The sequence below is a fragment of the Oryx dammah genome, unplaced genomic scaffold, assembly GCF_014754425.2.
Source record: "Oryx dammah isolate SB20612 unplaced genomic scaffold, SCBI_Odam_1.1 HiC_scaffold_1, whole genome shotgun sequence".
Taxonomy (NCBI): Eukaryota; Metazoa; Chordata; class Mammalia; order Artiodactyla; family Bovidae; genus Oryx; species Oryx dammah.
Genome location: NW_024070185.1, coordinates 9,515,992 through 9,541,085, shown reverse-complemented (window position 1 = coordinate 9,541,085; position 25,094 = coordinate 9,515,992). Strand labels below are relative to the sequence as shown.

The 25,094-nt window shown below is 37.2% G+C and overlaps 1 protein-coding gene across 10 annotated transcripts in view; it reads left to right on the top strand.

The window, feature by feature from the left end:
- The window catches only part of HMBOX1 (homeobox containing 1), a 188,758-nt gene that overhangs the window by 119,697 nt on the left and 43,967 nt on the right, over positions 1-25,094 (top strand). For all 10 annotated transcript variants that reach the window (XM_040235755.1, XM_040235565.1, XM_040235877.1 and 7 more), the window contains 2 exons: positions 5,127-5,237; positions 15,848-16,001. In XM_040235755.1, the coding sequence (XP_040091689.1) occupies positions 5,127-5,237; positions 15,848-16,001 (265 nt within the window). The remainder of the gene's footprint in view (positions 1-5,126; positions 5,238-15,847; positions 16,002-25,094) is intronic.

Here is a 25,094-nt window from a genome sequence, read left to right as displayed (position 1 = left end):
GGCTCCTGTATTACAGGCAGATTCTTTCCTGTCTGAACCACCAGGGGAGCCCATATATGTACATGTTTGTGTATTAAATGCAAAGGAAAGAGATTGGAAAGAGTCAAACCAAATAAACAAGGATACCTTTAAGGAATGAGAGAAGGGTTAAAGATAGAGGAAGGACTTTTTTTCTCTTTGTGACTTAATTTTATGGGGAATGGATGCATGTGTTCTAACTTAAAAATTTTGAGACATCTCTCTCACAGTGTGGAAGGTGAATTGCAGAAATGACTGTAGCTCTCAAGTAGAAAATTGCATGAAGCACATTCTACTTTTTCTAATTAAAAAGGATCTGATCCTGAAGGTCTTTCATTTTACGGATCTTAGATGAATTGTTCTTTTCATCAAAGTTATTTCCATTATCTAGGCAAAGGAGGAATGAGGACTGGAAAAACAAAAGAAAGGTTTTGGAAGAGAAAGGGTTGGATTTAGTAAGCATGTGAGAGTTTGGAGAATGAGTGGAATGGAAAATAAAATTGAGATGGAGGACACAGGAAGAAGAGCAGATTTAAAGGAGGAGGCTAATGAATCAAGTTTACTGTGTTGAAGGCCTGTGGGAAATTCTCATGATGCTATCTAGCAGATGGTTTGAAAGAAATAGTCTGGTGCTCCAGTGACGAGTGAAGTGACTTAGCAGCAGCAGCAGCTAGAAGTCACTGGTATTTAAATACGTTAAACCATGATTTTTAGTAGTTGAGATGACCCAAGGAAGAGAGAGTGTAAAGTGAGAGAAGATGCTTAAACATGGAATCTTGGGGCACTAACATGAAAGGAGATAACATGGCAGTCCCTGAAGTTGGCTAAAAAGTTGTGTTGGGGGTTGTATCCAGCAGTCCAAGCATGAAGATGATGTGCGTGTCACATGCCACAGGAAGTTGGAGGAAGAAGAAACATTGAAATTTGTAGTACTGGGGACTTGGACAAGAATGGCTTGTGGTGGAGAGCCCTCTAGTGGAAGGGAGCATGGTATTTGAGGAACTGGAAGGAGCCTGATAGAGCTGAAGCTCAGAAAGGAATATGAATGAGATGGGCAGGGAGGCTTTTTCATCCTTTGAACACAATGTGATCACTTCCTTATTGGAAAGAAATTAATCAGGGGTTAGTTTTAGTCTCTCAGTGTATGAAGGTTATATGTAAATTTCTGTTTTCATCTGCCCTGTGCAAGGTAGAAAAGAGCTTTTGAGGAGGTAAAACTTTCAGAGAATGACATTGTTTTCAGCAGTGGAAACAGTAGTAAAGGGAATTAGAATTTTCTCCCAGTAAAGAGAGGCCGCAGGGCCTTTTGACACTAGCTCAGTTGAAGTTCAAAAGACATGGAACAGCCCCAGAAGAAGTTGCTAACTAAGAAATACCATTATAGAATGTATTATTGTAGATGCTCTAGTTTTATAGTGCCTTTTCTGGAAAAAGCTACCTGATTTATTACTTTGTTTTCTTATAAAAACTGAGATTAAGTTTACAAGAAGAAGTTCCTTGTTTATTTCTTCCCCTCACAAAAGGCTGGACAGGAGGGTATTCCTTATTAACTTCTCTCTATGTTTTATTAAATTAATTATTACAAATAGAGAAAATTGCAAAACAACATATATTAATAGTTAACTTTGCTTACCCCAGAGTGGAATTGGCCAGGGAAGAGTGAAATTAACTTCTTTTTGCACTTACGTTTTGTTTAACTTAATTATAGTGTTTTTTATAAAGCAACCAGTAAAGTATGTTGTGTTTAAAGGGAAAGGATAAAAATTAAATTAATAAATATTTGTAGACAGAATAAGAAAACAGTATAGAGATGCACAATGGAGGGAGAGTCCACCACTCTATATTCATATAGTGTATCTTTGGCTATATATGAGCTTTTGTTACTATATAAAACAACATAGATTATATAAAAATACATGTATTCATTAAACTATGTACTTTTCAATATATCATGGACATCTTTCCGTATTGATACATACTTCATTTTTTTTAGCACTACATAGAATTTTTGAAACTTTTTTGGGAAAAGCACTTTTTATTGAAATACAATGTAAAGAAAAAAGTACCCTGTTTAGTGACTTTTACAAAGTGAAGACACACATGAAACCACCATCCAGATTAAGTTCAAGAACAGTGCTGGTGACTACATAGGCCTTTCTCATCCTGCCTTCAGTCATTAACCTCCCTCCTAATCAGTTAAGCACTATTCTGACCATCATACATACAGATAAACTGGGTCTGTTTTTAAACTTTACGTGAATTGAATCATATAGTATTGTGCATGACTCTTTATGTGTATGTCTGACTATTTTTGGCCAACATTATTTCTGTGAGATTTCTCCATGTGATTGCATACAGCAGTAGCTTACCCTTTTTCTACTTGGTATAGTAGTCTATGACGGCTCAGTGGTAAAGAATCCGCCTGCCAGTGCAGGAGATGTGGGTTCAATTCCTGGGTCAGGAAAATCCTCTGGAGAAGGAAATGGTAGCCCACTCCAGTGCTCTTGCCTGGGAAATCCCATGGACAGAGAAGCCTAGTGGGCTACAGTCCATGGGATCACAAAGAGTCGGACACGACTGAGTGACTAAACAACAGCAACAAGTAACAGGCTATAGTAGTGTATAGTAGAACACACAGATACCACAGTTTGTGCACTTTCCTGTTATTGGGTATTTGAGTTTTTTTTAACTAGGGACTATGATAGAAAATTCTCAAAAAAGCCTTCCTGTATGTGTTTTTGAACACATTCTTTTGGGTATGTACACATTTCTGTGGGAATGAATTGCTGGATCATATATGTTCAGCTTTAGTAGATTCTAGTAAATTTAGTAAATCTAGTAGATCTTTTTAGTAGATCTAGTAAATCTAGTGATTTGGTAGATAAACTCAGTTCTTTCCCAAAGGGGCCCTGATATGTTACCCTTCCATCAGCTATATGAAAGTGTCTATTCCCTGCCAACGCTTGGAGTTGATGGCTTTTTGTTTGGCTGGTTTTAGTTTTCTGTTGTTTGTCTTTGGCTGTTACAGAGCATTAGTTTAAAATTCTGCCCAGGATTTTATTATATGCTGCTAAGTCGCTTCAGTCGTGTCTGACTCTGTGCGATCCTATAGACGGCAGCCCACCAGGCTCCCCCATCCCTGGGATTCTCCAGGCAAGAACACTGGAGTGGGTTGCCATTTCCTTCTCCAATGCATGAAAGTGAAAAGTGAAAGTGAAGTCCCTCAGTTGTGTCTGACTCTTAGCGACCTCATGGACTACAGCCTACCAGGCTTCTCCGTCCATGGGATTTTCCAGGCAAGAGTACTGGAGGGGTTGCCATTGCCTTCTCTGTTTATTATATGAATATACCATAATTCACTGTCCATTTGCTGGCCTCTTGCCCTGTTCCTTTGCTACAGCACAGCCAGAGCTTGAACAGCTCTAATGTCTAGTCGGTGCTGTGGTTTGTTCTGTGTATGATCTGTTTGAGGAAGATGTAATACTGTAGGTACCAGCACCAATATATTCTTTGATTTTCTTCTTAACAGATTTTCCTCATATTCCCTCTGTTTTTGAGTAGTATGATGCCAGTGTAAGAATCCATGTAAAATAGTTTCATTTTGTTGACATGAAAATTAGTTTTGATTTCATGGTGGTAAATGGTTGTTCTCCTCACTCTTGTTAAAAAGTCACGTTTTAAAAAAAATAGTGTAATTCCTGAAACCAGACTTTCAGTGAAAGCACTGGTAAACACAGCCAATTTAATTATACTGAATAATTTGCATTCTCGTAGAACAATCATACAGTGATAGCTACCAGCACCTGCATGACAGATCTTCAACCCATTGGAAAACTGCTGTGAGAATGATCTGAGAACATAATCCCTTTGTTTTTGGAAAATTCTGAATTTCATCCTTTGAAAATGAAAGGTGTTTCCAATCAGAACCATGCTTCAGCCCAACCTTAGCAAAATTCCCCTCCCCCATTTACTCTAATTTTCTTTTAATGTGGAGTTTTACAAGTACAGAACTCTACTCTACGGACTTGCTTCTAATGAGTTCAATGTGATCACTAGACCTCCTGCTGCTTCTCAGGTTGGGCGTGTGATTACTTCATGATAACCAGTCTTCCTATTGTGCAGTATAACTTTAAACAGGTGTTTTCACAGGTGGTATTCAGTACTATCCAGTTACCATAAGTAATTCCTTGTGAGAGTTTAGATACTGTTAACCCTCTATGGTCGCTGAATGGTCTTTTGGAAAGTGCCTATGGGCATGTAAGACTGTTTTATATTTCCTATTATTCTTCACTTTTGTCAGTTGTATGTTGAATTATTCATTTTTGGAATAGATATAATGACCGGAAGGAGCATGTTTTTCTCATCCTAGTAAGTTTTAGACATGCTTTTTTACTTTCACGTGGAGGTGTTCCACATTTATTATTAATTGCTGTCAAGAACTTTTTAGTGATAGCTGAAAACTACTGCTTTATATTCTGTTCAGTGTTCTGGATAAGTCTGTTAAAGGAACATCTTTACCTCTTGGGATTTTTTAAGAGGTGCTGTTGTACATAGCTGTAAATCTTCCAGCTGTTAGTTATCTGTACTAACAAGCCTGAAAATAAATCAACAAGTGAGCTAGCCTAAATGAGTTAACATAATCCAGAAACCTTATTGAGGAGAGTATTTTCAATGACCTCTCCTTTCTCAGCCCTTAAATATCTTTATCAGTATCAATAATGTGTTGTCTTGGTTTTTTTCCTTCTAAATATCTGGTAAAAGTTCTAATGTCTAAATCAAGATTGGGGTGGAGGTGGTGACAGTGGTTGAAGGAGCACAGATTGAATCAACTTCTGACTTTATCTCATATTTGGGACCTGGTTTAGAAATGAATTTAGAAAGCATTTTGAAGTCTTGGTAAATAAAATGCTTTGACCTCTAATAGATCATTTCTGAATCTATCCTTGCATTCAGCTTTTACAAAGAAGCCCAGTATTAAAAGCCTTGCTCAAGTTGCAGCTTCGTTTTAGAGTAGGAGAGTAAAGGACCCAGTAACCTAGTGCCAGCAGACCCCTCGTTAACTCCCTGCCATCGCAGCACCCACCGCGGCTGTTTCTCTTTCTCTATAGGTATCAGCCAGAGCCGGATCTCTCACTGGTTGTTGCAGCAGGGGTCAGACCTGAGCGAACAGAAGAAAAGAGCATTTTACCGATGGTATCAGCTTGAAAAGACAAACCCTGGTAAGAAAATTTTCCTTTTTATAATTGCCTTTGAAACAGGACAAGTATAATTAATTACTTTATTGAATCTGTGTGCTAAATTGTCTTCCCAAAGGTAGTTTCATACGCTGCTGTTGCTCCTTTATGCCAGAGAACTCTCTTTAACTGTAAGACCTAAGCCCTGATTATCATACCAGTTTTTAGTTTAGTGTTCAGCATTATCTAGTCATCTTCACTGCTTCCTCCAAGGTGCCTCTCTGTTTCCAGGTTATATGACATTTCTAACCATAATTGGAAAGAATGATCATGATTGTCAGTGGTCTGTTCCCCCCCCCCCCGCCCCCGTCAACTAAAGGTACATACAATATTTCATACTTAGTTTTATGTGTGTTTGTAAATCTTGTTTTAGTTAGTAATATAAATTTAATATTTTTATTTTGTTCACAGTATACCATATCCAGTGGTTTCTGCTAATAATTTTCTGTTTATAATTCTAATTGTGGGTAATGAATGTGTCTTTGGACTTTAGAGGGAGCTGCCTTGTTGACTTTGGGGCTTCAAATAGAATTAAATCTTAAGGGAAAAGATCACAGAAACCTTTGTTAAGTTACCAGGATATGCAAGCCCTGTTGCAGGATGCTTTTAACAGGTGGTATATAAAGTAAAATCTGACGTTTCTGACAGACTGTTTCAGTCTACACATCACAAAGACTGGTCACAATGAAGCCAGTCTCAAGCTTAACCTTGTGACTGAGCTTCTTCTGTAACACTATAGCATTAAAGCCTTTGCTTACAGACTAAATTATCAATCCAAATATTGTGTATTGAAGACTCTTAGCTAATAATAGCATTGGCTCTGAGGTGCAAGTAGTGTTATGGAGACATGTGTGTGTGTCTGTGGTAAGGTTTGTTTTTCCAAGATCACTTTTCATTTGAAAGGCTTGGGCAGACAAAAGAGAACAGCATACTCTCCCCAATGAATTTTTTTAAACTAACCGGCCCCCCATTTTCTATACTGAAATGTTACAGATGTACAAAAAAGTTGAAAACTAGCACACTTAACACGTTTACCCTCCTCTTAGATACAGTGATTGTTCACAATTTGCTGTGTTTGTGTTAAACCTATAGAATAAATAAAAGAAAAATGTATGGTTATATACAAACGCACTTTCTCTCTCTTTAGCATTAAAGAAAAAAAAGAAAAAGTGAAAGTGAAGTTGCTCAGTCATGTCCGACTCTGCGACCCCATGGACTGTAGCCTACCAGCTCCTCTGTCCAAAGGGTCTTTAGCATGTGTCTGCTTAAAAAAGGATAATAATACTTAACCACAGCCCCTACTATCACATCTAAGAAAATTAATTATAATTCCTTAATATCAGCTAATATCCAGTCCATATTCACATTTCTTTAGTTGTTGAAAGAATGTTTTTTGTAGCTTTTTTTGAAATTAATTTTTAATTGGCATGTAGTTGACTTACAATATTGTGTTAAGTTTCAAGTGTATAGCAAAGTAATTCAATTATATATATGTTTCAGATTATTTTCCATTACAGGTTATTATAAGATACCAACTGTAGTTCCTTGTGCTGTACAGTAAAACCTTATTGCTTATATATTTTACATATAGTAGCTTGTATGTGTTAATCCCATACCCTTGATTTATTAGCTTTTTTTTAAATTAAATGTTATTTAGGCTGACAAATTGGAATTTGTTCTGTCTCTTTAGACTCTTAAATCTAGTCACTTAAAATTTTTCTTTCATGGCATAAATTTTTTAAACCATTTAATCTTACAAAGCATCCTATATTCTGGGCTTTTCTTTTCCCTCTTAGTGTGAACTAACTTGTTTTTCTGTAGCCTGTGTATTTCACCTAAACTGAAAGTTAGGATTGGAAGCTTGGTTAGATTCAGCTTAAATTTGTTTGGCAAGAGTAATTCATAGATTTGTTTAAGGAGGACATTTACTGATGGCCTTAATTAACTTTGAAGCACGTGAGGATAAAATGAATATGTGATAAACTAGGTATAGTAAAATATTAGGGGGTATATGTACAGATATTCACTATAAACTTCTTTCATCATTGCTGTATGTTTCAAATTTTTCACAATAAAACATTAGGGCAAATGCTTTGTAGGTAATTTTATCTCATGTTACCACATGTCAAGAGGCATGTAAAAGTCAGTTTGTACCACTACCCATTTGCTAAGTTTGATTATTTGTTAAATTGGTGGCCACTGGATCCTGTTTTTGCAGGTTGTAAATAATCTCTCGGGCATTATTTTGACACTGAATAAATAGCTTTTTTTGTAACAACCATTTTGCCAGTGGTCTTAGCATCCATTGATGAGGCTCATCTGAATCAGTTATTCTGATGGAGGAGTGTAAAATGGTAATGATGTAATCTAGCACTGCTCCACTATTTATTAGCTGGCAGTTTTTCTGTAAAGAGGAACTTTCATCTTTAGATATTTTTCTAACGATATCCAGATATGCAGGCAAACCTCTCAAAATAATGACTTTGTTATTGCTGCCATTAGTTACACATTCTAAAACAGCACAGTTTAGAAAAAAATATAATGCAAATGATGTATGTAATTTCAAGTTGTCTAATAGCCACATTTTAGAAATAAGAAATTGCTAGAATTAATTTTGATAATACATTTATGTTTGTGTTATCACTTCAACATTTAATCAACACTTAAAAGGTTACTGAGATCTCTCTCCCCCCTTCTGTACTTCCTTTTTCTTTCTTTCCTTTTTCCCTCTCTTTCTCTCTTTTTCTTTATTTTTCTTTGAAATCCAGTGTGTATTTTACACTTGAAGCACCTGCCATACTTCATGTGCTCAGTAGTCAGGTGTGGCTAGTGGCTACCATATCGGACAGTGCAAACTAAAGATTCATGTTGAGGCCACACTTCAATCTGAGCTCTAAACAGTCTTCCCCAAGAGCCGACTTCTTCCACGATCCACAGCAAATCAGAAGGAGAGGAACAGAAACATGGCACTTGGTCTGTTGAATACAGCAGCTTACACTATGATAGCAAGGGTTAGGCAAGGTGAAAAAGGAACTGTGTCCAGGGGTTTCATAAACCTGGTCATATGCTAGCAGTTGGCTACCAGGGGGAATATCAGAGGGATTGTTCATGTTCCAGAATATATATAGCAGAGCAGTGAAGAATTTGGAGGACAAAGACTAGTCAACTGTGTCAGGCAATCAGCCTCTGCAAGAGAAGGGATTTTTGTCTCTTTGGTTTGGCACTTAGATCAGTGTTTGACATATAATCTAATCATGGCTGATAAAGGTAAATTCCCACACTGGATTTCAGGGCTGGAGTTTAGTCTCAGACAGGAACGTGGATACCAGGAAAAGGAATTCCCTAGAAACAGGAAAGCAGGCCATCATGTCAGCATTGTTGTAGCTGATCAAGACAGCACTGTCAATTGTGGAATTCTACTGTTGGAACTCGGTTACAACAGGAAAAATGGGAAAGGGCTAAGAGTACTCATCCAAATGTTGATTAGCAGGTGTTTTTTAAGGATATAGAGTTTCCCCTTAAGAATGCTGCTGCTGCTGCTGCTGCTAAGTCGCTTCAGTTGTGTCTGACTCTTCACGACCCCATGGACTGCAGCCTACCAGGCTGCCCTGTCCCTGGGATTCTCCAGGCAAGAACACTGGAGTGGGTTGCCATTGCCTTCTCCACCCTTTAAGAATAAGTTCCTCTAATTCTATGCATTTGCTGTTCAGTGAAGTTACGTTACCCACTGTCCCCTTTTTAAAGGCTTCCTGTTTTTCATTTGAGAGTCAGATCCATTCTAGTGGCTTCCCCAGTGGCTCAGTGAGTAAAGAATCTGCCTGCAATGCAGGAGACCTGAGTTCGATTCCTTGGTTGAAAAGATCCCCTGGAGAAGGAAATGGCAACCCACTGCTGTATTCTTGCCTGGAAAATCCCATGGACAGAGGAGCCTGGCGAGCTACAGTCCATGGGGTTGCAAAGAGTCGGACACAACTAAGCGACTAACACAAAGATCCATTCTAGTTCTGAGTTCTAACTTTCTAGTCTTTTCTGTAGGATGTAATTTAAAGTTAGCTGAAGAAAAGAGGGTAAGTTAGTGATTATCAGTTGGTCATTTTCATTACATCAACAGTAATTAGATATTACCAGTTGGAATTTAATTTTTTAAAGGTTTTCTTTGTACTCTCACCTTGATTAAAAGAACTAATATGGTACAGAATTTTTTCTAGATATTCACTTTTATTGACCTTAAAATAACCTTTGGTTTTAGCTAAAGAATTGTATTCTTGTTTCATAGACACTTTGGAACTATTAGCCAAAATTACATTAGCATCTAAGAATAGCTTATCCACTCTTTAGTCAGTAGTTGCTTATAATACATCAGAATCTTCTTTGCAAGTCATTGCAGAGGTGATTAGAATCCAACTAAATCTCAGTCAAGAAGTGGTTAAATAAATGATGATATGTTTGTATAATGGAATACTGTGGAGGCTGTGTAGCTATTTTTTAAAGGTGACTTTACAGGAATTGAATTTATATGTGGTAATATCAAATTTGTAAGTGAGTAATGTAGGCTACTAATCATATAGTATATTTCTATATAGGGAGATACATACACATAAGTATGTAGTTCCATAAACATGGAACTTCTCTGGGAAGGTATATTAGGAATTGATAAGAAAGGCTCTGTGGAGGGGAACTGAAAGAAGAGGAGGCCAGGAGTGGCAGGGAGGTTAGTTATGTAATTTTTTTTTTGTCTTTCTAAATTTTGTACCATGTACTTGTATTATATATTCCAAAAACACATTGAGAAGAGAAGGAGGGAGAGAGGCAAAAAAAAAAAAAAGAAAATTATCTACCTGTTTATAGCTTTCAAGATATAAAAAACTGAAGAACCCAGGTTCATATAGTTCATACCTATTTTGAGAGGCAGTTAGTTAGAAAATACAATGTCAGTGATTTTTCTTGATCATTTATTTCATATTTTTTCTCTGTCCAGGACAGATAGCTTATCAGAAGAAATGTAAATGGTATTATCCCTTTGTATATATTCTGAGAAAAAATGAAAAATTAAGGAAAATCACACAGTGAAAAAGTGCCCCTTTTCCCCCCTCTAAATTTAAGCATTTAGAAAAACAACCAAAAAAAAAAAAATATTTGTACATTTTGTGCCTTTATTCCTGGGCTCGGAGCATTTCTCTCTGTATACCTTATTGAAGTTCTTTCTTTTTAGCCTCTTCACTCTGGATCCATTTAAATAGTTCTTTTTTTTTTTTTTTAATTTTTTTTATGTCTCTGTTTTAGTGGACTCAGCAAGAAAAATAATAAGAGTAGATATTTATTTTTTACTGATAATCCTACAGATATAGTGTAGTTCTCTGATAAACAGACCAATCATCAGAATTTCCCAGCAAAACCCAACCCCTGCCAAGACATATGAATAAAATAGGCTGATGGAAGCTGATCAAATACATTTTATCTTGTTTCTTATGAAAACATTTACAAGAAAATGCTTATTTTTAAAGCAGTGAGTATGAAATTTAGCATGGTTGACATCAGAAGCCCCTTTATTTAATTGAATTAAGCTCAGCAGTCCTTTTGCTTGTCTAATTTAAACATTAGTACAGCAGACAGGGCTTGATGAGTTCTTCTTGGCTCATGGCTGTGATTCTGCATATTTCTAAATTAAACAGTTAAATAAAGTTTGCCAAGAGGTTTATGCAGCAAGCACATGAAGTAAATTTGGAGATCAGAGGTAATGCCTCCTCCCTTCACTATTGCAGAGTTTTAGAGCCTCAGGGAGATCATGTGTGTGACAGTGGGGAAGATGAAGAATTACTTATAGAGAAGCCAATATCTGTGAATGGAGTAGTGATAATGTGTTTTTAGTCATTGTTTTATTAGCTGATTGGCAAAGGCTCACCCAAAAGTAATCCTGAGAAGCAAGAAAATAATTATATATGCAAAGACAACAGTTACCAAAATGTTAAAAAAAATCTTAGCAGTTTAGGAAGAATTGTTTCTGTTTTTTTGTTTTCTCTCTCTCTTGGGTTTGGATTTGCTAGATAAATCTGCAGAATTTTGTCTTGCAAATTTTGCATATGTTTTGAGGGAAAATGCAAAATTAAGGAAAATCATACAATGAAAAAGTACCTTTCTTCCCTTCTAAATGTAAGCATTAAAAAAAAAAACTAAAAGTGTCAGTCTTTGTATCAGGGATGGTATATGCATTTTCTTAACAAAATTTTGTCTTAATGGGGGCCCAGATATATTGTGGAGAAAGTTTCTGAAGAGAGCACAGGTAACACACTTCCTATAGGGAAAAAATAGCAGCTTCCTTAGCCAACACAGAGTGCCTGTGTTTTACTTCTTGTATACATTGTTCCTGCATCCCACTATCTTTGTATTTGTCTCTCAAAGTCAATAATTTTGAACCCTTTCTTGAGTTATTCATTGCTCTCCATCCATTTCAACCAAAGCAAGAGGAACAGGTCATATTTGTGTTTATTGTAATATTTCCAGCATGCTTCTTGGGCTGTTTTAAAATACTACTACACTGACAAAGGAAAAGGAGCAAGAAGAAACCCTCAAGAGTGACGGAATAATATTATGTTTCAAATTAAGTTTGTTTATAAGTTTGAAATCATTCAGTTTCTACCTTCTGTCCATAAATATCCTTGAATTCTTTTAATGTAACCAGGCCACTGCTTACTTTACTCTCTTCTCTTCCTCCTTCCCTCTCTCCCCCTTCCTTTTCCTTCCTGACCAATTTTATTTCATCTAAGTTTCCTTTTTCTAGAAAACCTGGACAATACAGAATATTATGAAGAAGCACAGTTACATTACCAATCAACCTTAATATCAGGAAAGAACCATTATTGCCACTTTGCTTATTCCTTCCATCTCATGATTTGGTTAAGATTCTTTGTTTTCTTTGTGCCCATTTATCACTCTAAGAAAGCATGCCACAGTTACAGATACGGCCTACTAGTTGCAACTCACTGACCTATTTCTTGTCCTCCACCCACTGAAGCCCTGAAGTTCTGTATCCTTTTACCAGAGCAGACCTTGGATGGGGTCCTGCTGCCTCAGCCAGATCATTTCTACTTCTGTCTTAATCAGCCATAGTAACAAGTTTGGCTCTGTTTTAGACTGTAGAATCGAGGCTGTAGAATAAAGTTTGTATATTCTAACTTAGACTCCAGAGCCCTCATTATACTGTAAATCCTGCTTACATTCAGAAGAATACCAAAACAAGGATTCTGAAACTCTCTAGCCCCATAATTCCCTTTTTACACCTAAACTTTGTTAATTTTGAGTTGGGCCCAGACCTAATCGCTAAGTTATTTTGGCAGAACAGAGCCCTCTTTCTTGAGCTATCTAAAGAAAGGTTTCAATTTAGAGTTCATAGTGTGTGGGCCAGGAATTTTTTAAATCAGGGATCAGCAAACTCTCCGTGTAAAGGGCAGATAGTAAATATTTTAGGCTTTGCAAGCTGTGTGGTCTCCGTCACAGCTACTCAGTTCTGCCATTAGAGTACCAAAAAAAGAGGCAATATGTAAATGACGAAGTATGGATGTGTGCCAGTAAAACTTTTATTTAAACTATGGCAAAAGGCCAGACTGTGCCACACCTTTTAAGCTATCAGTCTATAATATCTTCTGTAGGTGACATATTTGCCCGTTTGAGGAAGAAGTCAAATATTTACATCACACATAACAGGAGATCATGTATATATTAAGAGTGCAGACAAAAGTGAAAACTAAAAAATTATTCTGAGAAATACAAGATACACTGACCATAAAGGAATAGATGAACAGATCTGACTATACAAAAATTAAGATCACAAAGCACACCATAAACAAAAAGTCTAAAGACAAACTGGAAGAAAACAGTTGCAGTCTATACAACTAGCAATTGGTGTGTTATCTGTACGCCAGTGAGAGGAATAACTTGAAAGAAGGACAAAAGATAAAAGTTCACAAGAGACGATACATTAAATAATTGTCAGAAAATAGGAATAGGTGCTCATTCTTAGTAATAGTGAAATCTTTTTATTAGAATTCTTTTTGCCTGCCAGATTTATAAATGTGAATGATTAGTAGCACAATACTCAGTGTGTTGGAGAAAATTGGGGATGGTTGTGATGCCTTCTACTCTATCTTACTGTGTAACAAGTTACCCCACAGTTTAGCAGCTGGAAACATCAAGCATCGATTATCTCACAGTTTCTGTGGATTGGGAATTCAGGGGTTGCTTATGAGGTTGTAGTCAAGCTGTTAGCACAGACAATCCCCACGGACAATCTAGTTATAAGGTCACTCCTGTGAGTCCCTGCAGGCTCCAGTTCCTTACAGCCTATTGGCTAGAGATGCCAGGTCCTCCACATGGACCTCACCATTGGCTTCCTGAGTATTCTTACTACATGGCCACTAGTTTCCCCCTGAGCAAGTGATCTAAGAGCCAGAACAACACAGACACCACAATGTATTCTGTAGTCTAATCCCCAAAAAGTGGGATGTCATCACTTCATAACATGTTGTTGGTCGCATAAACTAATCTTGGTACGATAAGGTCAATAACAAGGATGTGGGATTCCTCAGGAGCCACCTTGGAAGCTGGTTACCACACAACTGTATTGGGACTGTATGTCTGGAGCCTTCTGTCTGTCAGCTGTCCTCTCTGCATAGCTTCTGCTGCAGCTACAGTGTCCAAATTGGCTTTTTTCCTCAAATGTCTGGTGCTTGGGTGGATTTCACAGGAGCAGCTGGGAGCAGACTGGGCCTCTTTCACTCCATATGGCTGGCTTTGGCTTCCTTATAACAGCATGGTCTCAGGTTAGTCATTGTTCTTATATGGCAGCCCACTTCCCCAAGAACCAGCATTCCAGGAAGTCTAGTCAGAAATTGCAAAGCTTCTTACGACCTGCGCTGTGTAGCTGTTCAGTCGTGTCCAGCTATCTGCAGACTCATGGACTGTAGCCACCAGGCTCCTCTGACCACGGCAGACACTGGAGTCCCAGGCAAGATACTGGAGTAGATTGCCGTTTCCTACTCCAGGGGTTCTTCCCCACCTAGGGATCTTCTGCATTGGTAGGAGGGTTCTTTACCACTAGCCCCACCTGGGACGCCCTTGTGACCTAGCCTCAAGCTGTCTCCATTTTCTGTTGTCACAGCGTGTCACAGGGCCTACCCAGATTCAAAGGCATGATTACCAGGAGGTGTGACTTACTGTGAAGGGCCATCCTTGGAACCTATGCAAGGAATTTGTGTTTAGGATAGATGATATTGTCTTACTTTAAAGTGGGAACAGTGACGGTCATATAAATTGGTCTGATTCTGGATATATTTTGAAAATAAAACTGATAGGATTTGCCTGTGGACTAGATATATATTATAGTAAGTAGGGTAAAAACAGCAGAGTCAAAGGTGAATCTGAGATTTTTGAGCTGAGCAGTTTGAAGAATAGGGACACCATTTTCTTGGATAGAAAGACGGCAGGGCAGCAGGTTTGGAGAGGAAATGAGGATTGGTTAAAATATTGTACATTTGTATGAGACAGTGCATGTAATGATGTAGCCATTAAGGGGATATCAAAAAATCTGTATGTAGTACAATAGAAACACTATCCATGATATTAATTGCAGGGTATAATAAGTAAAGTATAATTCCAGTTTTGGAGAAAGAAATACATTCATGCATGCATTATTGCAGTTCAGGTTGAGAAAAGACTAGTCTGAATTAGTAAAATATCTCAATTGTACATTTTTTCCATTGGTTTTATTACATTCAAGAGGTGAGAAATAGTATAGCATTAATAGGTAGAATTATGGAGATCTGATTTAGTTAATAGACTGAAAACATCAAATATCTCTTTCTGATACTATATTTGGCTTTTAAAAAAAAAAACGTTTGCAACAGTTGTGTGTGTTAGTCACTCAGTCATGTCTGACTCTTTGTGACCCCCTTGGGCTGTAGGCAAGAACACTGAATTGGGTTGCCATTTCCTTTTACAGGGGAATCTCCCCACCCCAGGGCCTGAACACAGGTCTCCCACGTTTCAGGCAGACTCTCTACTGACCGAGCCACCAGGGAGCAACAGTTAGGGTTCCCTTAAATCCATCTCCTACCTGCATACTTTGTTTAAAGGACTCCATTTTCTCAGCAACCCAGAGACTTTCAAATGGTAATAAGAGGATCTGAACGTGCAGGGTATATTGTTCAGAAAGATTAAAACTGTCAAGTAGGAATCTGAAAATTTTTTCAGAAGATTCTTTGACTAAGTTATCACTGGGCCAAAAACCATATATCCTTTTTCCCCTGAAGAGATAGATTTTGAGCTTTGTTGACATAAATAAAAATAAAAGACAAATGACTAGCTGAAAAAAAAAATGACAATGATGGGTTTTTTTTTCCCTAAGGAAGAGTTTTTATCTCCTGAGATTTTTATTTTGGTCAAATAATTTTTAAAAATATAACTATCAAATGTACAGGGCCTGCAAGTTCCAGTGAAGGGACAAAAGTCAGTTGTTGATTTCACGATATATATGTATATATGTCATGCTGGTTTTAGTAAATTACAAGATATTTACAAAAAAGTATCTTGTTTATTTTCAGGGGCTACGCTAAGTATGAGACCAGCACCCATTCCAATAGAGGACCCGGAGTGGAGACAAACGCCTCCCCCAGTCTCAGCCACGTCTGGCACCTTCCGACTACGGCGAGGCAGTCGATTTACCTGGAGAAAGGAGTGTCTGGCTGTGATGGAAAGGTACCTGTCTCCTTTTCCTAGGAGCAGTCTCCCAAAGTGAGGAAAGCGAAACTTGGGATAGATGTGGACCCTTCATTTCAAACAAGTAATTTGAGATCTAGATTCTCTCAAATTATTTTGAGGTAGAATAAGTGCTATATAATTGAAATAGTATTAATCTTACCATTGAGAATTCATAAAAGTATAGTTAGCATTTCTCAATGTAATTTGTGTCCTCAGTGATTTAAGAAACTTTGAAATAATTTTTTTGAGTTCAGATCTTTGTATTATACTGTAGAAAAACTCATTGAAGTCTTATTTTCATAAAAAATATTGAATAACTGTATAGGAGGCCACTGAGACCTAACTTTTTTTGATAAGCAATACAGCCTAAATGAGCTTCATCCCAAAGGCTAGAAGTACATGTTTTTGACTTTGAGTTCATGTCCTCTGACTCTAGCACCAGTTTCTGATCCATAGTAGGTACTCAGTACTTTGTAAACTTTAACTTGACCTTAGCTTTAGTCTTCTCATTTGAAATTATGTAAGTTAATTAAATGTGGTTATGAAATGTTCTTCGGCACTAAGCCAAAGAATTGATGCTTTTGAACTGTGGTGTTGGAGAAGACTCTTGAGAGTCCCTTGGACTGCAAGGAGATCAAACCAGTCCATCCTAAAGGGGATCAGTCCTGAATATTCATTGGGAGTACTGATGCTGAAACTGAGACTCCAATGCTTTGGCCACCTGATACGATGAACTGCCTCATTTGAAAAGACCCTGATGCTGGGAAAGATTGAAGGCGGGAGGAGGACGACAACAGAGGATGAGGTGATTGGATGGCATCATCGACTCAGTGGACCTGAGTTTGAGAGTAGACCCCAGGAGTTGGTGAGGGACAGGGAGGCCTAGCGTGCTGCAGTCCATGGGGTCTCAAAGAGTCAGACACGACTGAGCGACTGAACTGAACTGATGAAATGTTCAGAATATTTAAGGTGGATCCTATAGTATAATTATCCTTTTCGTCTCTTACCTGTAAGTGATGTTTATAGAATCTTGATTTGATGGACAGTTTTTGTATGCAGTAAGGTAATAATTGTCTACTAGAAAAGTATTTATCTCCCAAGATTAAGAGGTAGAGAAAAAGAATATATTAGGCAGAGGTGAAAAGCATTGAACTTTTTCATATTGTGATTTCTCGATAATTTAAATAATAGAATGGAATTGAATGTTTAAAACTAAATTTAATTTCTAAGCATATACATACTTACATTGAGCCTGCTTCACGTTTTTTTCCTGCTGTCTACTCTGGCCAATTGAATGGTATACTGAAAAGAACATTTGACTCAGAGTCAGGAGACCTGGAGCCTGATCTTGGCTTTGCCATTAACCAGCTGTGAAATTTTGTTCAGGTCACAGATTCTGAGCTTTAGCTTCCACTAAAAGGTGTTTTTCCACAGCCAGAGGTGAATTATATGCAGTCTATGACTTTTGCCATCTCTCTTCCTGCCTCTGTCTTTCAGTCACTAAGTCATGTCCAGCTCTTTGTGACCTCATAGACTGCAGCACACCAGTCTTGCCTGTCATCCACTATCTTCTGAGTTTGCTCAGGGTCATGTCCATTGTGGCGATGATGCCATCCAACCATCTCATCCTCTATCGCCCCCTTCTCCTCCTGCCTTTAGTCTTTCCCAGCATATTTCCAAATGAGTAGGCTCTTCACATCAGGTGGCCAAAGTATTGGGGCTTCAGCATCAGTCCTTCCAGTGAATATTCAGGGTTGATTTCCTTTAGGATTGACTGGTTTGATCTCCTCGCTGCCCAAGGGACTCTCAAGAGTCTTCTCCAACACCACAGTTTAAAAGCACCAATTCTTCAGTGCTCAGCCTTCTTTATGGTCCAACTCTCACATGCATACATGATTACCGGGAAAAACATAGCTTTGAAAGTAATGTCTCTGCCTTTTAATATACTGTCTAGGTTTGCCATAGTTTTTCTTCCAAGAAGCAAGCGCCTTTCAATTTCATAGCTACAGTCACCGTCCCCAGTGATTTTGGAGCCCAAGAAAATAAAGTCTCACTGTTTCTACTTTTTCCCAGTCTGTTTGCCATGAAGTGATGGGACCAGGTGCCATGATCTTAGTTTTTTGAATGTTGAGTTTTAAGCTAGCTTTTTGACTTTCCTCTTTCACCTTCAAGAGGCTGTTTAGTTCCTCTTTGCTTTCCTCTCATTATAGTGGTATCATCTACATATCTGAGGTTATTGATATTTCTCCTGGCAATCTTGATTCCAGCTTGTGAGTAATCCAGTCTGGCATGTCACATGATGTACTCTGCATATAAGTTAAATAAGCAGGGTGACAATATACAGCCTTGATGTACTCCTTTCCCAGTTTTGATCCAGCCTGTTGCTTTATGTCTGGTTCTAACTGTTGCTCCTCTTCCTGTATATTTCCCAGCTCATTAACATCACTGCCTGAAAGAGAGGGAGATTTTCATTGCTGAAGTTCAGACCATCATTTTAGTTTTGTGATCAAGTTGAAATTAAAAGCCTTTCTTAATGAGAAGGTTGGACCCAGTAGGCAAAATGAAACTATAGAGATCCATTGATGTTATATCATCTGTTCCTTTCCTGACTCTGTTATAGATCAGAAAGAAGGCTTTCTGATCTATAACAATCTTTATAGGCTTGACTGGTTAAAGTGAAAGAGTGAGACTTTATTGTACTAAAGACATGACATTTACAATCTCTTCTGTTTTTCTCATTTAGAAATTTTGATCCTTCTACAAAATTCCTTCAGAATTTATCACAGAACAGACATGCATTTAAATAATATCTAACTCGAATTATTTCCAATATTTTACATTTTCCTCTTGATAGCAAAATAGCTCTTGTATTAGTTTCTATTTGGTATAAGTACTGATTGTTTTATTGATTGAGAGTTAAATTTTTTCATGAAGATGTTACAGAAAGGGAGACTCCTTCCAAAGCCCGTAAGTGGGCTCTTGTCTAATTTGGAAATGAATTGTCTAAGGAAATACACATGCTGACAAAGCAGGAGACTTTATTGGGAAGGGGCACCCAGGTGGAGAGCAGGAGGATAAGGGAACCCAGGAGAACTGCTCTGCCACGTGCCTCATGGTCTCAGGTTTTATGGTGATGAGATTAGTGTCCGGACTGTCTCTGGCCAATCACTCTTGACTCGGGTTCATTCCTGGTGGTGCATGCATTGCTCAGTCAAAATGGATTCCAGGGAGGAGGATTCTGGGAGATTGGTAGGACATATGGACTGGTGTTTTCTCTCTCCTTTTGACCTTTCCTGAATTCTTCCGGTTCATGATAGCTTGTTAGTTCCACCTTACCAGGACCTCCTGTTGGTAAGATAGTTCATCCAAGTGGCTGCTGTCTTGCCTGGCCAGAGTGGGCAGTTTCAGTCAGTTGTCCCCTTAACAAAGATACCAGTATCCATTTATCACATAATGTCAGTTTGAGGAAGGATTAATTAAAAATTGCCAACATTAATAATAATGGGTGATATTGCTAATACATTTTCAGAATTGAACCTTGAAAGCTTTGCGATTCGTGTTTTCCCAGGGCAACAAGAACTGGCCACAAAATCACTGATTAAATTTCACCTAAAAAGACATTGAGCAGTTATCCTATATGAGGCTCCTGTTTAATCTTAGTTTTCACTTTTTAACCTTAATTTTAATTACTGTGTCTTTAATCCAGGAATTAGTTATCTTTGGTTTATCTTACCTGACAGAGTCAGTAAGAAAGTATGATGTAGTTTATTCCAGTAGTTTCAAAAATGCCAGAAGCCTTTGAAAGTTTTTAATAGCAGTAGTACAGAAGGTCATAGTATGATTTTTCTTTCTGTGAAAATGGAGCTTTTTATTTTCTAACACAGAATATAAAATTCCCTAGCCTTAGAGCAATTCTTGACTTTTTTCCCTAGACCAAATGGATGAATAAATACATATGCACAGACTATAAAGCCAGCAAAGTACCAGCCTTACTCAAATATATTAGTACAAGTCAAAAAATATTTCATTCTTCACCTCATACACTAAGATAAATTTCAAATAATTCAAAAAAGTGAATCTATATAAATAATAGTAGAAAACATGAATGATTCATCCATATCCTAGAAATGGTCAACTTTTTCTTAAGATTCAAAATCCAAAAGCAATATGATTACATAACTTACAAGAAAAATTGGGAGCAGAAAAAAACCATGAACAAAGTAAAATAAAAGAAAAATTGGATAAAAGACTTGCTGCTTATTATTGTCCCTAAAGTATAAAGAACTTTTAAAAGAGAGAGAATACCAACAACTCTATAGAAAAATGAACTAGAGATATCAGCAGAAAAACAAATACAACTGGCTCTTACACTTTATGAAAAGATGTTTAACTCATTAAGAGAAATTAAAATTACACTGATAGTGTAATAATGGTAGTTATTAACTACCATTATTCTCTTATCACATTGGCAAAAACCCAACAGTTCCACAGTGTTTTCTGTTCTTTGAGCTGCAGAGAAATGGGCACTCTCATGCATTGCCTGTGGGAATGCAAAATGGAACAACTTCTATGGAGAGGAATTTGCCAGTATTGGGGAAAATTACCCATGAGTTTGCTCTTTAACTCAGCACTCCCACTTATAAAAAATTATCCCAAAGGTAAACTTCTAGAAAATTATCCCAAAGATATATGTTGGAATAATATCAAAATACTGAATTCAACCAGTATGTCTGTTGGTGCACTGGGTGAATAAATTATATGGTACATCCATATGTTGGCTATCTGGGCTTACATAGTGAAGTGCTATGCAGCTGAAAAAAGGAGGGAATTTTTCTTTTCATAGAATGAAAACCGTAGTGCGTCCATCTGTGAAAGTGAAGTCGCTCAGTTGTGTCCGACTCTTCGAGACCCCATGGACTGTAGCCTATCAGGCTCCTCCATTCATGGGATTTTCCAGGCAAGGTTGCTGGAGTGGATTGCTATTTCCTTCTCCAGGGGATCTTCCCTACCCAGGAATCAAACCTGGGTCTCCCGCATTGCAGGCAGATGCTTTACCGTCTGAGCCACCAGGGAAGCCCTGTGTCCATCTGTACTATTGCTATTAAGTATTTGAAAGGGTTTTTTTGCATTTTTACAGTTATTGGAATGGATACTTCTCCATATGATAGTGATATTCAGGATATAATGTTTTTGTAAAAAGGCAATATCAAATGTATATACTATGCTATCACTTATGTATTTGCTTACAATTTGTTTATGTATTCACTTATAATATGTTTTTAAATGAAAGAATAAACCATGAAATAGATAAAATGATTTCCAATAGGAGAAAAGAAAACAGATTAGAAGGAAGAAGGATAGAAGCTAGATTTCTCTGATACACCTTGTTTTGACATTGTAGCCATTTAAATATTTTTATAAAACAAGATTAAATTGAAATGAGGGGGAAAAGGTGATCCCTGAAAAAAAAAACTAATGAAACCAACAGACCTACTGTGTGTATAAATTGATGACTTAGACACTCAGGATATTTGTCAAATAACTATACTGCACAATTTTGACTATGCTTCCTAGGTGGGATACAGCTTATAAATAAAAAGAACTGCAAAAATTTCACTGTTTTTACTAATTTTAGTAATGTTAATATTGTTATTCAGATAATCTATTTAGATACAGATGTTGATATACAAAAATACAAGTAATCATTAATGTTATCAGGAACTAAAATTTTCATTGTAAAAGAGATTCAAACATTAAATCAAAAGAATTAGGTAGAAGACTGTAATCTCTGTATGTATGTGGATAAAAATAGCCATTTATCTAAAATTCTTTATTTTAAAAAAAAACAGCCTTGTTGAAACAGGATTCGCCTATTTAAAGTGCACAATTCAGTGCTTTTTAGTACATTTACAGTTAGGTAACCATCAATCACCATAATCAATTTTAGAACGTTCTCTTTATCCCCCAAAAAACCCTGTACCAAACAGCTGTCACTCCTTCTCCCCCTCCGAGGCCCTTCCAAATCTATGTAACCATTAGTCTTCTTTCTCTGTATATAGATTTGCCTGTTCTGGACATTTCCTATGAATGGAATCATATAATGTGTGGCCTGTGTGACTCACTTCTTTCACTTAATGTAGTGTCTTCAGTATCAGTATTTATTCCTTTTTATTGCCAACTGATACCCTGGAGTATATGTGTTGTTGCTGTTGTTCAGTCACCAAGTTGTGTCCAACTCTGCAACCCCGTTGACTGCAGCACACCAGTCTTCCCTGTTCCTCACCGTGTCCCGGAGCTTGCCCAAGTTCATGTCCATTGAATCAGTGATGCCATCCAACCATCTTGTCCTCTGTCTATACCATATTTTATTTATTCATTTATCAGTTAATGGACATTTGGGGTTGTTTCCACTTTTTAACTATTTTGAATAATACTGCCTTGAACATAACTTGTGTACTAGCAGAATTGCTGGTTAAATGATAACTGTTCTCACCATTTCGGGGAACTGCCATATTGTTTTCCTAAAACAGAGTCACCATTTTACATTTCACCCAGCACCATATGATGGTTCCAGTTTCTTGTCAACATTTATTATCTGTCTATTTGGTTATAGTCCTCCTAGTGTGTGTGAGGTAGAATCTCATTGTGGTTTTGATTTGTGTTTCCTTAGCTAATGATGTTGAGCATATTTTCATATGCTTATTGGCTATTTGCATATTTTTGGAGAAATGTCTGTTTAGATCCTTGGCACATTTTTGAAAAAGTTTATTTGTTTTGGCTGTGCCTGGTCTTAGTTGAGGCATGCAGAACCTTTAGTTGCAGCCTGCAGGATCTTAGTTCCCTGACCAGGAATCAAACCTGTGCCTCCTGCAGTGGAAGTGCAAGTCTTAACCACTGGACTGCCTGGACAGTCCTTGTGTCATCTTTTTGTATTGAATTGTAAGATTTCTTTATGTATTCTACATACAAGTCCCTTATCAAATATATGGTTTGCAAATATTTTCTCTCAGTCTGTGGGTGGTCTTTTCACATACTAGATATAATGACCTTTGAAGCATGCAAGTTTTTAGTTTTTTTATGAACTCCAGTTTATTTTTTTGTATGCATTGTCTTATCTAGGAAGACTGTACTAAATCAAAGTCTCCAAGATTTATTCCTGTGTTTTTTCCAAGAGTTTTATACCTTTAAGACCTATGTTTGCCTTTGATCCATTTTGAGTTACTTTTTGTGTATGATGTGAAATAGGGACTCAGCATCATTCTTCCACATGTGAGCCATCCAGCACTGTTGAAAAAACTTTTCTTTTTCCATTGACAGTCTTGGCATGCTCTCATGTCAAATCAATTGACTATATATGTGAGTGTGTTTCTGGACTCTCAGTTCTCTTCCATTGATCTATGTATGTCTAGTCTTACAACCTATTTGTAACTCTTGTATTATAGTATTGATAAATTTTGCTTTCTTCTTCTGCAAAATTATTTTAGCTATTCTGGGTCCCTTGCATTTCCATATGAATTTTAGGATCACCTTGTCAGTTTTTAATAAGAAGCCAGCTGTAATTTTGATGGGAAAATCCTGTAATCTTCAGTTTGAATTATAAATGGACAGGGAGGCCTGGCGTGCTGTGATTCATGGGATCACAAAGAGTCGGACATGACTGAGCGACTGAAATGAACTGAACTGAAGAATTAGTTATGTTTTCTCTTGAAAAAAAAAGTGGGAAGGGGGTATGTTACTTCTCATCTGTACCTACTCAAAAAGCCGGTAGACAGCGATCAACCTAGTAGAAATTAAGCATGCCCGGGGCCCAAGTTGTGGTCTAAATACCATTAGCACTAGGAGAAATGTCTGATTCCAAGCCTGGGGCAGGAAATACAGTGATGAGACTGGACATTGTGTTAAAACAAGAAGGCTACTGCAGATAAGTGAGTGATATCAAAAGAACTCAGGGGCTAACATGAAGAGATTCCCGTTGTCCAAAGAAGGGAATAGTTTGAACACTAGTAATAATAACAATTGTAATATTGAAGCTCATCAAACTGATTAAAAATCTGTTTGTAATAATGATACTAAAAAAATTACTGATGGCACCTAGAGAATTAGCGACCCAACTAAATATTTGAAGGCATGGAGAATATAACCTGCTCTGCACATATGAACTTTGATTTAAAAGTTTTTCCCTGAGGAAGGATTCTAGCTAATAAATGAAAAAGGAATGATTAGAGTTTCATTATTTTGCAAACTCTGAAGGAAATAATCTGACAGTGATCATTGATAGCTGGTAACATTCCATAGAAATAGATAACCAAGCATTATGTACCTCTTAGAGGATATTAACACCACCACCTATGGAGTATTCTTGTAACAAAATTGAAACTGAATCAAATCACATCTCTAGATCCAGCTGCAAGTTTTTAGGAAATATGAAACAAAGTTCTGTTAATCAATACCATGGAGATTCAAGTCAACCAGATTCATGACGTGAGAGACCCTAAGCATAATAACTCAGTTTCTTCAAGTGTTTAAAAGAAAAACAACTTCAGCCAGGTGAGGAAATTTGAACCCTGACTGGATAAATGGTGATTCTTGTTTCAGTTATGATAATGGTTGCTTATATATAAATGGTGCTACGTTTATAAAAATTAGGGTTCTTGTCTTTTAGAAACATGTACTGAAATGTATTATAATAATAATATGATAAAATGATATCTGGGATTTACCTCAGAATAATGCAAAGCATAAAGATAGGGGCAAGAGTGTGTACAAAACAGGAGTGGTGTCAGTAAGTTACTGATTCTTACAGTTGGGTGATGTTTAACTGGGGGTTCATGATTCTCTATACGTTTGTAGATATATGCGTGTTAAAGGACAATCTAAATTTTGGGTCAAATCACATGGAACTAGGAGCAATGTGAAGCCTTCATATATCACAAAAACTCAACTATACAATGTTATCTAATAGTAACATTTACTTGATAAATATTTGCTTGTCAGTGCAGTGACAGCAGTACAGTGGTGAACATTGTAAACTTGTTCCTAGAGAGTCAGGTTGGAGAGACAGAAGTTAATGCAATAATCATACAAATCAAG